The sequence below is a fragment of the Pyxicephalus adspersus genome, chromosome 10 (genome assembly GCF_032062135.1).
Source record: "Pyxicephalus adspersus chromosome 10, UCB_Pads_2.0, whole genome shotgun sequence".
NCBI lineage: Eukaryota > Metazoa > Chordata > Amphibia > Anura > Pyxicephalidae > Pyxicephalus > Pyxicephalus adspersus.
The window spans coordinates 59,803,558-59,820,093 of NC_092867.1; the positions used below are offsets into that span (position 1 = coordinate 59,803,558).

Consider the following 16,536-nt stretch of genomic DNA (forward strand, 5'->3'; position numbering starts at 1 on the left):
CATGATTGTGTGTTTCAAACTTTTTTTTATATTCATGATATCTACTAGACCCTTGTTCGGACATATTTCTGTAACTTACAGGTCTACAATTTAAAAAAAAAAAAATTCATGAAAAACAGTGTAACGCTTTTGGTACAGAAATCTAGACCTCAGTGTAACACCCAGGTGGTTAAATGAAATCATATTATGGTCACTGCTACCCAGATTCTCCTATAGTTGCACATTTGCAAAGCTCTGCATTGTTAGAAAGAACTAGGTCTAGCAGAGTATCATTTCTAGTTGGGGCTTCTAAAAAACTGTACCATAAAATGATCTTGTAATAAATTCACAAATTTTCTCCCTTTTGCTGTTCCTGTAGTGCCAACACTCCACTCAATGTTGAGGTAGTTGAAATCTCCCATGATTAAAAAACTTCCACTTTTTGCTGCTTTTTCTATCTGTGCTACCGTAGTAGTTTTCTATTTCTTCCTTAGCACTGGGGGGCCTATAGCAGGCTCCAATAATTAACTGTGTGTTATTCACCCCCACATTCACCTCCACCCATAATGCCTCAACCTCATCGCTTGTTCCATCTGCAATTTCTTCTTTCACATTCACTTTTATATCACTTCTCACATACAGACAGACACCACCACCCTTTTGTTTGACTCTGATCTCTCACAAATCTATAACTGTCATACTATGTTACCCCATCTGCTTCTCTTCTTTGAACCCCAATTTCCCTGAAATGGTGGGGTGTACAAAGCCAAAAATGTAGGTGCAGTGAGGGGACACCTTTGGATAATCCCCCACACTAAAATGTCATTACAATGGCAAACGCACTGCCCTGTTACACATTACTGCCCATGGCTAACCCTGGAACCCCAATTTCTCTAGAATGGGGAGGTGTAGGAAACATCTGTGGATAACACCCCCAAAGTGTTATCACAATGGCATCATTAGAACATAAAAAACTCTGCTCATCAAAACAAAATTGGGGTTCAGGTATTGGTAGAGTAAGTCATGGGTAACAGGGCAGCGTGTTTTGATGGGAAGAGTTTATGTAATGATGCCATGGAGTTGGGGGGGGGGTGTTAGCCACAAGTGTCCCCCCACTTGCACCTATAATTCTGTTTATCTGCACCTCTCTGTTCTAGAGAAATTAGGGTTTCTTGCACCTACATTTTCAGTTTCCTGCACCTCCCCATTCCAGATAAATTGGGGTTCAAAGAAGCAGAAAGCACAGCATAGTATTACAATTCTAGTTTGGTGAAAGGTAGGTAAGATATTTAGGGGGCCCAGCCCAATGCTTCTTGCTATGTAAGTGGCCCCGGGGGTCCTTAATTTGCATTTTCAATTTTGGGCTCCTAGGTGCACTTTATTATAAAACATTTTTTACCACCCGGCTACAGTATCTCCCCACCTGGCCGAAAAAAAAATTCTGTGGAGAACACTGCTGTTGCTGTAACAGGTAAAATTAAAAAAAATTAAAACTTTTAAAAGTTTATAAGCGGAGTTATGTTTTGCAGCTCCAGACTATTTTTCTTTAGTGGAAGAGGAGGCAAAATGGCTCTTTTGATAGTAAAGGTTGCCGACCCCTGATCTAGCAGAATTTGACCCACTCATGGTAAATTTTGGGAGCAAAGCCCCAGAAAAGGAGGTGAGAGGGGTGCAGATATTGGAAAGGCTTGCAGTGCTGGGCAGGGGGGCAGTTACGATTTTTGGAATCTGGAGGAAGGTATTTTTTCAGCTGGGGGCATTCATTAAAAGACGTTTACTAAAACAAAAAATGTCTGGGAATGTAAAAATCAGGGAAACTGTAGATGAATGGAGATACACTCAATTACAATGATTTTCTGTATTTTCAGTCCTGCTGCCATCAAGGAAACATTACGAGCTTATTAGTCTGTCATTTGCAATCCCTATTTAATGTACAGCGCTGCGTAATATGTTGGCGCTATATAAATCCTGTTTAATAATAATAATCAGGATTGAAACCGATCTTAGATAGAGGAACAGGTATCAAATGTTCTCCAGCAGCAAAGAGGTACCAACTCAATCCATCGACTCCATCTGATCAATTATACATCCTTCTCAGGAGTTCCTTAAAAGTCCCTCAGTCCTGTAGTTCTTCAAAAGCTCTCCAGGAGTTTCTCAATAGACTCTTAGTACCATATTTCTTAAAAAGCTCCTCAGGAGTTCTCAATAGCTCTTCATTCCTTTTGTTCTTCAGTAGTTCCACAATAGTTCTGTCCTATTTGTATACTGGATTCTATAAAAAAGGTTTTCCCTCACATTTTCTTTCTTGTTCTCGATTCCCCCACCCCCACTCGTACAGTTCCTCCATGCTCGGTGCTATTCTCCTATAGGAAAGTCAACAAGGGTTGGGCTAATTTCTGTAGCGTTATGGCTTTAGTGCCGTCCTCATTTATCTACCAACCAGGATCCAGGAATGTTTAATTTGGGGCATCAATTTATTTTATTGATCTCTTAGTGATGACTTCTTATTTCCATTCTCTGTCCATAGGAAGATGGAAGTGGAAGTAATGCTGTCTTTGCATCTTGAAGAAACTGGTTTCCTGGTGTCTGACGAGGTTTTCTCATAGAAATGTATCCTTCGGTCAAGGGTTAATGTTTTTTAATCCTCTGATGTTTAACTAGTGTTCCTTTCTCAGTAAATCGTTTTCCACATTCTACACATGAATAAGGACGCTCACCAGTGTGAACTCTATGGTGTTTTACAAGGTCGCCTTTAAAAGTGAAACGTTTACCACACTCTGAACATGAGAAAGGGCGGTCACCTGTGTGAATTTTTTGGTGTTGTACAAGTTTTTTCTTGAAAACAAAACTTTTGCCGCACTCTAAACATACATAGGGACGTTCACCTGTATGAATTTTCTGGTGATAACTAAGGCTACCTTTGAAAGCAAAACATTTGCCGCACTCTGAACATAAAAATGAACTTTCACCATTGTGATCTCTCTGGTGTCTGACAAGAGATGCTTTTTGACTAAAAGTTTTCCCGCACTCAGAACATGCAAAAGGACACTCACCTGTGTGATTTCTCTGGTGTGCAATGAGGCTTACTTTATGAAGAAAACTTTTCCCACATTCAGTGCATGAGAAAGAATACTCAGCTTTGTGAATTTTCTGGTGTTTAAGAAGTGAACATTTTTCATTGAAACCTTTCCCGCACTCTGGACATGAATATAGGTACACTCCTGTATGAACACTCTGATGTATCACTAGCTTTGTTTTCACAGTGAAACCTTTCCCACATTCTAGACATGTATAGGGGCGCTCACCAGTGTGAATTCTCTGATGTCTAAGAAGTGATGATTTTACAGGAAAACTTTTCCCACATTCCGAGCAGGGATAGGGACGCTCACCAGTGTGAACCTTCTGATGTTTAACAAGGCCTCTTTTCTCAAGAAAACTTTTTCCACATTCTGAACAAGAATAGGGACGCTCACCCGTGTGACTTTTTTGGTGTAGAGAGAGTTTTCCTTTTTCCGTGAAGGACTTTCCACATTCTAAACATGAATAAGGACGTTCACCAGTGTGTATTCTTTTGTGTGCGACAAGATCTATTTTCTGAAAAAAACATTTTCCGCACTCTACACATGGATAAGGACGCTCACCTGTATGAGTTCTCTGGTGTCTCTGAAGTCCGCCTTTGGTAACAAAGCATTTTCCACACTCAGAGCATAAATAAGGATGATCGCCCAAGTGAATTCTCCCAGGTTGTGATGTCACATTCCCAATCTCAAATTGTAATGTCACTTTCCTCATCTTATGTTGTGATATCTCTTCTAAGTTCTGTTGGGATGTCACTTCCCTGCTCTCATGTTGTGGTGTCACTTCCCTGCTCTCAAGTTGGGATGTCACATCCCTGCTCGCAAGTTGGGATGTCACATCCGTGCTCCCAAGTTGGGATGTCACATCCCTGCTCCCAAGTTGCGATGTCAAATCCCTGCTCACAAGTTGCGATGTCACATCCCTGCTCCCAAGTTGGGATGTCACATCCGTGCTCGCAAGTTGGGATGTCACATCCCTGCTCGCAAGTTGGGATGTCACATCCCTGCTCCCAAGTTGGGATGTCACATCCCTGCTCGCAAGTTGAGATGTCAGATCCCTGCTCCCAAGTTGAGATGTCACATCCCTGCTCCCAAGTTGTGATGTCACATCCCTGCTCCCAAGTTGTGATGTCATATCCCTGCTCCCAAGTTGTGATGTCACATCCCTGCTCCCAAGTTGTGATGTCACTTCCCCCCTCTCGTGTTGTGATGTCATTTTGCCACAATCTGGATGCTCACAAATGTGTTTTCTGTGATGTTCTAGAAGTGATTTCTTTCTAGCAAAACTTTGCCCAAATTCTAAGCATACATAAGGACCAGCGTGAACTCTCTCGTGTTTAACAAGTCTTCTTTTTTCAACAAAACTTTTCCCACAATCTGAACATGAAAAGGGACGTTCACCGCTGTGAATTTTCTGGTGTGCTACAACGGCTCCTTTACGAACAAAACATTTTCCACACTCTGAACATGAATATGGACGCTCACCTGTGTGAATTTTCTGATGTCTCTGAAGTCTGCTTTTATCAGCAAAGCATTTTCCACACTGTAAGCATGAAAAAGGACGCTCACCAGTGTGATTTTTCTGGTGTATAACAAGGTTTCTTTTCCTGCTGTAACACTTTCCACACTCCGAACACGAATAGGGACGCTCACCACTGTGCAATCTCCTGTGTGCTCTAAGGCCAACTTTCTGAGTTAAACATTTTCCACATTCTGAACATAAAAAAGGATGCAAGCCCAAGTGATTTCTTTCATGTCTAAGGTCTCTGCTTTTTCCACACACTGAACATGACAATGAACTTTCTCTGGTGTGATCTCCTTCTTGACTTTCCATAAAGTGGGGTCTGACATGGAGATCTGGAATAACAGAATGAGATTGGTCAGTAGATTCCCCAGCAATAGAAGGATCCATTGATCTTGACCATGAGTATAAACTGATTTTTGAAGAACATTGTTTGGTGTCACCATATTCTCCTGAAAATTCTGGAGATACTAAAAGGTGTCCCTCCCAGAATTCCCGGCTCACCTCGTGTCAGGAGCTCAGCGATCTTCAGGATGACTTCTGGCCAAGCAGCGAGGTGATGAAAGCTGCTGGGTGAAAATAGCCCACAAGATATTTTCCGCACTTGTGTATGAAAGGAAAATAACAATTTAACACCTCAGATGGCTTTTAAACCCATATTTTAGGCCTCATTATTCTAAAAAAAAGTTGTTTACTACTTTCTCAATAAATTATGGGTATTGGAACCAACCAATCTTTCTAAGAAATATATTTGTGTATGTAGTAGAGATAAAATAACAAACAGGATGAGGAATGAAATGACAGGGGTTACTGGGTGAAAAACATTCGTTCAAACCTTTCCTGCAGCCACTTTCACACGGTTTCCTTCCCACATCCGAGCAGAACTCCCCTTCCTTCAGTCAGTCAGTCAGCCAAAGCTGAGCGACTCCACTTCCGGTCTACTCACTATGGGTAATACTACCACCTTGTGGAGAATATAGCAACTGCAGCCCATGTTGTTATTTGATTCTTGGTGTTCTATTTTTTTCTTCTTCTGGTTTAGAGTTAGTTCTAATCAATTTCAGGTCAGAGATTATCTGAGCCAATTGTTGTTTTGAGTTGGCTTGCAAAAACATGTAGATCAGGAGGGCGGTGTAGACAGTTGGATCATGGAATAGTGAGGACCTTGTCCGACCCTTATGGAGTTCTTTCTCATCCAGATGGTGATAAAGAAGTAAGTGTGTGTGATAATGGTGGCCCTTCCTGTGATAATATGGCAGCCCCGAAAAATAATTTGCCTTGCTTGAAGTACATTTTGGATCTGATGTCACCAACCAGGCTGGTGTCATGGATAAGGTTCCTAACTGGAGAAGTCATCTTTTGGTTGGCGATACTAGAGGTTCTGCTTGAACTACAGGAGGTGTTTGTATAAGAGATGATATGGAAGTATGGACAAAAAGTTGCTGTTTACCCAGAGTTACTTTCCAGAGATATATTCAGTTATTTAAGGGTTCATTGTCAATGTTGTTCACTTTGGCACTATTGATGTGGACCAGGATCTTTACAAAGAAAGTTTATGATAGTGCAAAGTTAAAAGAATTGTTTTAAATTTCAGGGTCTTGGTTAGCACATGGTCCTATAGGTTGCTGTTGGTCCCTATCCATCACACATGGGTACCGCACCTTCATATGGAGTTCAGGTAAAAATGGGGGCAGAGATTTAACTGATAATAAACATTTCTGTGACCGTCAGGGAGACCAGATGAGAAGGTTTGTGTATCTACTGCAGATAAGGTGGTGAACGTAACAAATCCAGTAGATAGCAGTGTGTGTCACATCATTGCCACAACACTGATGCCTGTAGGTTAGGTAATAAACTCTGCTGATAACTTGGAAATTGTGGTCCTGACACAGGAGAGACGTGGCTCAAAGACTGGAAGATCTCCATATCAGGGTACACAATATAAAGGAAACATAGGGAAGGAAAGCCAACCACCAATGTAAGGAGACATTCCTCCCATCAACACCCAATGTAAGAGGACTTTCCTCTCATGACCACTAATTTAAGGGAACATTCCTCCCATTGAATACTAATGTAAAGGGACATTCCTCCCACAGACCACCAATGTAAGTGGACATTTCTCCTATTGACCACTAATGTGTCTTATTTTAATTATTTTTTTAAAAATCGGGGGTGGCTTACTTAATGGAGATGTCCTAAAATCGGGGAAACACGGTACTACTCGTTTTTTCGGTTCCACACTTTCCTACTATTCGATTTGAATGAGGACCTTTGCGGTCCCTGGTTTAAGAATGGCTGACTTTATAAAAATTGGTCCATATGGTGGTCATTTCTTAGAGGAACAAGCTTGACCTACCGGGAGGGTCATAACACCTCTAAGAATTCTATAATTCAGTGGATCTAACAATCCATACAAAAAGCCTGAAGAATGACCACAATTTCTACTGTAACAATTGTCTCCAGCTTTATCAACCATATAAGGTCTTCATGTCTATGAAATATTCTTTTGTCATTGAAACTTTTCCCACGCTCTAAACATGAAAAGGGCCGTTAATCAGTGTGAATTCTCTGAAGTAGCAGATGAAAGACTGTCACCTGTGAGGTAATTAATGAAGAAGCACTGAGGGTGGGGATATAACATCCCCACCAGTGCCAGGAGCTCAGTCAGTAGCTCGGTTTGGAGACACAGACAGGGGTCTGTGTGAATTCAGCTCTGTTTGGAGACACAGACAGGTGGACTGTGTGAGTGAGCTCTGTTTGGAGAGACACGGATAGGGGTTCTGTGTGAAGAGCTCTGCTTGGAGACTCAGACAGTCTGTCTGGGTGAGTGAGCTCAAGTCAGTCTGTGTGAGTGAGCTCAAAAGTGAGTAGAAGGTTGCTGAAAGCTTTGTTTTGAGCTGACAGTAAGAAGCCCTCCAGCTGATAGGCAGGGACGTCTGATGTATAGTGCCGGACAGGCAAGGTTTTCCATGCGCTGCTAATTGATACTAATTTAGGATTTAGCTTCTCATTGGATATATATCTATTTAAGGCTGAACCAGCAGCGCCCTTCATTTGGATGGCTGCCGCGGGTCTACCCTTAAAATTGCATGGACAGTAACCTTTCCTTCTTCTCGGCCTGAAACGTTCTTGTATATTAGTAAGTGACAGTTCTACTTTTCGCCATATATATATATACTTATCAGATGTAAATTATATGTATATATATTTATTACAAATCATGATTCTAATTTAATATCATTGTAGATCTAGGGTCCCTATATCCCCTGAGGAAGCCCGTCTGGGCGAAATGCGTCGGGCTGAGACCCCGCCCTCTGTCTCATGATCTATATGTAAAGTCTGTAAACTTATATATGTGTAAACTAATATAGTGTGGATAGAGTTCCTTATCATGCCAACCTGTACCACCATTCTATCATTGTTTTAAAGTTTTTTGTACCTTAATAATAATATAAATTATACTGTTTTTATATATAACTACCTCCAGTCTATGGTGCCCTTTAGAAAAGCCTATCTTTTCTGCTTTCTTCTTCTAAGTATAGTCCAATTTCTGGACATAAAAGGCTTTGCCACCCAAACCAATTATTTGGGGCAATATCATTATACTATGTAATTGATGTTCGGCTAGCTATATACAGAATATTACTATTTTGACCATGTTCAGCTGGACAATCCGGGGATACAACAAGATGTTCTACTGAGGTAATCCAGACACAGTTTCCATCTGTGGGAGGCAATATATACATCAATGTTATTAGTATTCTTCATGTTACGCAGAGCTGTACATTAAATAGGGGTTGCAAATGACAGACTAATACAGACAGTGATACAGGAGGAGAGGACTAGAATGAATATGTTTACAGGAGGGCTCCCCCTAGAGGGCGTAATCTAGCCAGCTCGAATGCAGTGGGTTAAAGGAGGATATCATTGCAGATAATAAAATCTAGCCAAAGAACTGCAGACAAGGCTGGAAACAAGTTGATGGAGGGAGAATTGTATAATTTAACAATTATTTTATGGAGAACTTTAATTTTAATAAAATTAATATGGGCTAAGAGTTAAATTGTTTGTACAGAACATGCAAGAATGGAGTGGGTGACAGCACTTTGCTTTGTATAACTCAGCATTTTTCACCCACCCCCCCTCCATTCTATGTTATTCTGTACAGAGCAGGCTAGAATGGAAGGGCGCACACAAACTTACATTCTATTCCTGCATCATTGTTTTTATCTGTTTGTCATTTGCAACACCTATTTAATGTACAGCGCTGTGCAATATGTTGGCACTATTTAAATACTCTTTATTATTAATAATATTATTACTTTATACAGTGCTGGTTAGAATAGAGTGAGCAAGAGGAGGACAGCACCTTGTCTTTTTTCCTTACTATATTTTACTCCCTCCAAGCCCTCCATTCTCTTCTATTTTGCTTGCTTGATTTATGAGACAAAAACTTTTTTTACTTGATGCTTCCTATTTTAAGTTGGTATATGTTGTATTGTGTTAAAACCACATCATGTTCTGTTTTTGCAAACTTGGCCTTTTGGAAACAACACATTTCAGTTTGTTCTTAGCTGGAGCCATAATTGAGAATGACACACGTGGAGTAAATGGGTCTTTAACCTATGTGACACAATTACCTGGATTTATCACTAAGACTGGAGCTGGATCATCAATGGAGAAACTTGGTGATCCAACAGACCTAGACTGGAAGTAATAAAAGTTGTCCAATACATGTGGCAATAGTTTGCAATCCTGCACTAAGATTTATATTCCAGTGAAAGAAATGTGCACACACGGCACAATTTGTTTTGTAATAAATCACAGTTCTCTATGAACACAAAAGAAATAAATTGACTGATTACTCAATTAGCTTATTTATTTTATTAGCTGTAGACGGCAGGACATTTCTATGTTCTAGTGTTGTTCCATCAGTAATTTCTATAGAGATTGCAGGTAAGTGTCTGGTGCTGTGCCTTCCCGGGCACACCGACCCGGTAACAGAAACCACTCCACACCGAGTGAATGTTTAACTAATACAATTTTATTGTTGAAAAGCTCTAGTTTATATACGTTATTACAGAGCAATTGCCCACCATCCTAGACCATCTGTGGGCCCTCCCCAACCAACTTCCTGTATCGGCCCCAGCTACTTCGAACTGTAGGACATTCCAAGGTCATGTGTAAAGATGAGAGATATACATGAATTTGCAATCCTTAGCAGAAGGCTTCCAACTATCATATTAACAAGATGGGTTGTTAACAAAATGGCGCTGATCAGGTCAATAATTGCTTACAATTCCCCTCTTTTGTCACAACATGACAACTATTTACCTCCTAAACAGGGAGAACAATGACGGGATATACTGAATAAAGGAAACAAAAACATTATAATTTGGCGTATAATATAGTATAATATATTAGGGAGCCGCTCCAAGGCCATGCCCATAGTTGCTTGTTCTATATCAGAGGACTTATATTTTTTACAGACGTAATAAGGATTAAATAGTGCCCGTATATCACCTAGATTACCAGCAGAATCATTGTATGTACCGGTACTAATAAAAGCTTGTAATAAAACACGTACTGGAGTAGCTACAGCATTAAGGCAAGATGTGAGTATATCCTTGGTACTATTGGTGTTGCAATATGTATCCATATATTAGTGTCTAAATTTGTCCAATCAAGGTGCTCAAAACATCCCTCTCAGTCCAGCTGTGTCCCGTGAGACTTGTCTGGTTGTACCCAAGAGTACACCATGGGTGAAGTTCAGGTTCATACGCACAGGTTGTAGTAGACCAGACAATAAGAAAGAAGACCGTCGTTGCTTCAAAGAAGCTTTGTTTCCATGACCAGTGACGTAACATTTTTACGGTGTTCCTTCTTCTACCTGGTTTGCCTCCTCCGGTGTTGAGGTTATGAAGACGGCTTCAGGGGACCTCTTGACGCGTGGATCCAGGGGGAAGAATGATCAGTAAGGACAGCCGTCCAGGTCCTTGCAAGTTCAACCACCGGTGGACCAAAAGGAGGTGTCAGCTTTTTTGTGTCTGTGTAGTTCCTGGAATAATATACGGTCTCCTTGAACTGGTGTGTTTGGTCCTGTGAAGGAAGAGGAAAGGTAGGAGATACATCACCAAGATTGCTGTTCAATGGCCGTGATTTATCAAGCAAGTGCGCGTAAGCTCGCTGCGCGTATGTACAGGGGCCGATATACGAGGTGTATTTCCCGAGGTTCACTTTCCAGACGTATTCCTGCCTTGATAAATGAGCAATAGGCGTTGAGAATCCACTAATTAAGGCGATTAGTTTGCAGCCGTGCGATTCAGGAGGATCTGTTAAGCTCTGTGAATGGTGAGGTCATCGCAATTAATTAGCGCACACCTGTTCCCTGTTCTGTGTACATCTACACTCCATTACAGGACAATTTCATCTTCTTTTGGCTGAGTGCTACATTTTATGTTACATTATACTCATTCACAAAATTCATTCATTTATTGTTACATTTGTTGCACTGTTTACTTACTTTTTGGTTTGCTTGCAATACTGCAAACTAATTCAGCAATGTTTTGTCATTTTTTCCACAAATTTTGAGTACAAATATCTGCATGGTTTCCGCTCCAAACTGCTACTGGAACCCCCTCGTTGCCTTCCATTGTCACATATTGCTATATGAATGTATTATGTACAAATTCCTTTTCTGAATAAATTGTCATGGTTTTTATTTCTTTGGTTTTTATAGGTCGACATTTGCACTCATGTTGATTTGTCCCCACACAACTCCTGTGTTCATTTGTAGTATGTACATACATTAGTGCTCATGAAACAAAACAAACAATATACACATAAAAGAAAAACTTACCGGAATGAGGATCCTTCACTGGAAAAATTGGCGCATTTTTCAACTGATAGAACACAGTTCACGAGCATATAGCGGTTCCGCCTTGGCGCACAACTATGCGCATCAAACAACTGAGTTTTAATAAACTAATTGTGATGTTTTTAGCCATTCAAACAATTAATAGAAGGAAACTGCTTAAAAACAAGCATAATTGACTTGTAAAGGAGATCACAAAAACAAACTACAAAATTTTAAAAAAACTTTATTCAAAATAAACTTATTTGCTAAAAGGTCACATTAAAATATAGAGACACCACTAAATTTACATGACAACACAAAAAAACACACATGTAAACCTACTCTTCCATATAAAGCCAAATTAGTTCAAAGTGGCCCGACAAACATTGCATTCCAAAAATACTTACCAAAGCAATATGCAATTTGAACCTATCAAGGGTGGGAAAAGTGGATTAGAAAATATGCAGGACACACATTCAAAGGTGGTAATAAAGACATAATATTGACATAAACAATATGGCCACAAACAGAATAACATAGCAATAAAATTGACTTAATTGCAAAAAAAATCTCAAAGTCTCCTGGCACTAGGACCCATGATTTATCAGCCCAAGGTGTTGGAAATGGTTTTGGTGTTGGGTATGGTTCCCAAAACAATTTCAAAGGAAACAACTTTGTGCTCTTTTGAGGGGATATGCAAATTTCAGCAAGAACTAGAGGTAAAATTGTTCCCAATTCTTTAAGGTCCCCTTTGTTGCTTTTCTCTTTTGTCTTTTATTGTCCTGTTCATTCTCTCTACCACACCTGCACTCGGTGGGTGATAAGTAATGGGACATTCATCACTTGTACTATGTGCTGTAGTATTTTACAAACAAACGCTGGACCATTATCAGAGTTTATAGTTACTGGACAACTTTGCAGAAAATCTTTGCCACTGTCCTAGCATCCTCTCTTCTTGTAATGAAAGCTTCTGACCATTTGCTAAACTTATCTACAATCACAGGTAGATATTTCCCCTCTCTGGTTTGTGGCATGTGTGTAAAGTCCAGTGTAATAAACTGGAGTGTTTGGATATTCCAATAACTATCCCAGCCATCCCGGATTTCTCCTGAGCTCCATTAATCTTTTCCCTTTTCAACAGTTGATCAGTTAAGGACTGACCAGATTCTTGCCAATAGGCGATATCAGCAGCCGTGGCATGAGATTGTAAATTAGCCAAAACCGTGGTGTCATGTAAGAAGAGGGGAACCATCACAGTTAGCAAAGTGGGGGATTCTGGGAGGTCAGGGGTGTACGTTTTGCCTCTTGATCAGCAAAATGGTTACCCACAGATTCTAGAGCATCAGATCAGGCATGACCCTTGCACCAAAAGTGAAGCAATCAGCTGGGCATGGGCAATAGGCTTGCCAACAGTTGTAACAAAACCTCTGCAGGACCAGATAGCTCCAAAATCATAGAAAGCATAGCAGGAATCATTGTAAATGTTTACATCCTGTCCTGGAAATAGGAGACACGATCTTTTAAGGGCGATTAGTTAACAACGAGGGGGGATGACCCATGGACTATGTCAGGTTCCGTAACCTGCCATATGTTGGACATCAGAGGATCGAGAGCAGGAGCCATCCACAAAAATGTCCCGGGCACCTGGGATGGGTTTTGAACAGAAGTCTTTCCGGGGGGAAACCTCCATGCCTTCGTCCTATCACCGCCGCCATGGTCCCACAAAGAATAATCCGGCAGGCCCAACGTTGGGGCTTGTGACAACAATTGTTTCAACACATGAAAAGAAGAGATCATACACAGGTACAGGTAGATTGCATTGAGATCTTACATGATCTGGTGATCACCATACCCTCAGATATTACAAAACTCAGATATTGAACTGTGGGTTGAACAAACTGCAACTTTTGATGTGAAACCTTTAAGCCGGCATCAGACTAATATTGTAACGGTGAAACATTATCTTGTGTAACAATCTCAGAGCCTTGACCACAGAGCATCAAATCATCGGCATATTGTAATAAAACTAAACTATGGCTTGTCTGCCAGCCTTGAAGAACATGAAAAATTACAACAGAAAAAGCTAAAAGGCGCCTAGACGACGCGGGACCTGATGTGGACACCCCTGGAGTGTTCGGACTGCCCTGCGAGATTGAACTTAAATGTTTTTTTTTTTTTTTTTTTTTGCAGTTTTGAGCGAGATAGTTCCTCTTTAACCATTCATGGTATGGTACTGTTACCAGGTTGGTGCTAACTCAGATCTCGCTGCAAGATAGAAGTTGGTGCAGCATGTACCGCTTACCTGCAATCTCTATAGAAATGGTTGCACAGTAACATACCCAGTGCTGACAATGAGCAGAAATCACTGATGGCTGCTGGTTCTGGGACAGCACTAGAACATACAAACGTATCAAAGGATTTCATTTCAGAACATAGAACTTTTTTTTACCAATGGAGCTTCCTTGAAATTCCAATTTCTCCATTTCCAGATTTCCTAACTCTAAGCAGTGTAAGCAGGAAAGATCAAGTTCTTCAAATTTGGCTTTATCTGGAGAAGTAAGAAAACATGGGATTGTCTCCATCTAAAGGAAATGTAAAAATCTGTTACTAAAAATCACCTGCAGCTGCTACAATGCTAGAAAATTCCTGGTGGCTTGTAGGATGCTCTGCAAATGATGTACAATTCTCTAAATGCATTTTTAGACTTATGATTCCGCAGCCCACTTTCAAGGTCTGCAGTTTGCATATTATATATATATATATATTTTGATATCACAAAACATCCTTTCTGCTGTTTTCTGCTTGTAGTTGTTTGTTCAGTACATTGAGGTGTAAAATCTGTAAAAAAAACATGAGGTTGGTAAGCCAGGCCGTATCAGTGAGCTGTGGTCATTTAGGCCCGTTTTCATTCATAGACGGCCTAATTTCATCCAAGCAGGCTACAAATCTCTCCAGAACTCGTCCTCTGCTCAGACACCGGACATTATTGTACATAAGTAACAATTATACTGAGCCGGAACCTCCGCTAGAAGTGCCGGAGACTATTGAAACCATGAGCCATGATGTAATTCTCCATTTTTGTGACATCTTTGAGGACATTATCAAATACAATGGAACTGAATGACTTGATGTTTAACGAAGAACTGTATGAAGATGTTGCCCCACCATAGAAGGTGCCCCATCACTAGTAATTGAAACCACTTTTTCTGGTCTTATGTCTTGTGACAAAAAAGCCTCCATCACAGCATTGTAGATATCTATCCCTTGCGTTCTTTCATGCAAAGACACAAGTTTCCCCAGCTCTTCTTTCATAATGTCACCAACACCATAACACAAAATGACTGCTAGCCTTGCCTGATTATTTATATCTGTGCTTTCATCCAAGCACATGGAGTAACAGGCCGCCTTCTGTAAGTCCGTGGTGAGCTGCTAATATCACTTGCCATGCGCTCGACTACATCTATAACAGTATTTAAGTGGCATCTCAGAGATACATTGATTAATTTTATCCTTGTTTAGGAAATCATAAAAAAGGGAATTACTCCCAGACAACATGGCTGTCGCCTGGAAGCCAATGGGAGGCCAGCGAGGTGGGTGCCCAGAGAGAGGCCTCCAAGTGTCTCCTCTGGCACGTGTGCCATAGGTTTGCCACCACTGCTCTGGGGCAGTGGGAATGCTGTGCCCTCCTTTTCTGAAGGATTCTTTGGTAGTCCTCAGGTCTGGGGTGAGGAGAAGGGTCCTGATCTTGCAGTTGTCAGATCAGGTGACGTAGTTTGGGGAAAAACTGCGCCTGATCGGCAATTTATTTCTATTTTGATGAAAGGGTGCCCACATGCCCGACAGTGCCCAAGCACCTTGTGAGTGGCCTGCCACTGAAACTCCCTATTTATTGAAATAGCGCCGCTACTAAAATTTTCGACATTATTTGTGTCTTTAAAACAGTCCAATGTGGGAAAACGCATAGGCAGAAAGCCTGCTGGTCTATAGACGGGATTTCAATGCAGCGGTGGGCCAGCTGCAGTTCATATTTAGGATTCCTTTGGGGGACAAAAAAAAGGCTGTTGGGGGCCAGATTTGGCCCTCGGGCCAGAGTTTGACACCCCTGGCCTAGGCGATCAATATTGAATTGAAGTGCGCTGCTTTCCGGGGTACCTAGGCCATGCACCCTGGGAGGTTCTGCAGTCCCATTTATTATCGATCGCCTAGGCAATGGAGAATTGAGGGGGAGAATTTTTCACATAAAAGGGTTGACTACCCCTCTATGTAAAGTGAAATTTCTCCTTTAAGTGTGAGCTCCCCGAGAGTAGGCGTGTCCTATAGACCTCAGAGATCAGATGTGCCCCCCCCCCACCATGTACTGTGAGATAACCCGTCCCTCGTACAGCAGCATGAGAGCTGTGTCTGTGTCCATGCTGCTGTCATTATCCTCATGTATAAACCTTCATATCTCTCACACATACATTGTTGTACAAACGTAAAATTTTCAGGGTACATTTTGAAAAAAACAAACAAAGGGTTATTTACCCTTCTATATAAAAAAAAAAATTGAAGTGTTTTGCTATTTCAAGACCAGGGTCTCCATATGGAGTTTGCATATTAAGGAGCCCCGGGGGCCACTTCCATGGCATTGAGCATTAGGGTACTGCCAATTGTCGGTGCTGTGGTGCCTCAAATATTACTTTGCCCGCTCACCAAACTTTAAGGCTCGGTACAGACTGGGGGTGAGGTGGCGCTGTGGTTACCAATTCCTCATGCCAAGGAACCCCGGCTCGGGGGACGCTCAGTACCACTTACTGCCCCCTGGAGCCAAATCTGCAGACGCTGCGGTGTGAGGGACTGAGCGGCTGGCAGGGTGCCTGGTACACTTAGCTGAACACGTACCTTCTCTGGAGCAGAGGGATGTTACCAAATGAAAATGTGGGAGCCGGTGGGAAACACTTTTTGTCTACAATCTATCCTCTGCTCCCACAAAAAAATGTTATGCCCATTGTATCATGCTACCCTGTCACACATAGCTGTCCATTTACTTTCTATGAACTTTCCCAATGTAAACTCTATGACATGGTTCTACAGGCTGCAGTTCTTCTGAGATCCACAAGGTG

At 41.3% G+C, this 16,536-nt stretch overlaps 2 protein-coding genes across 2 annotated transcripts in view; both read right to left on the reverse strand.

Moving 5' to 3' along the window:
• The window catches only part of LOC140339841 (uncharacterized), a 23,894-nt gene extending 18,825 nt beyond the window's left edge, over window positions 1-5,069 (reverse strand). The window contains 1 exon segment of the mRNA XM_072424740.1: window positions 2,624-5,069. Within this exon segment, the coding sequence (XP_072280841.1) occupies window positions 2,624-4,968 (2,345 nt within the window). The 5' untranslated portion in view covers window positions 4,969-5,069.
• LOC140339137 (uncharacterized) overlaps window positions 1-16,536 on the reverse strand; it is a gene marked incomplete in the record, with an annotated part of 145,177 nt that overhangs the window by 76,964 nt on the left and 51,677 nt on the right.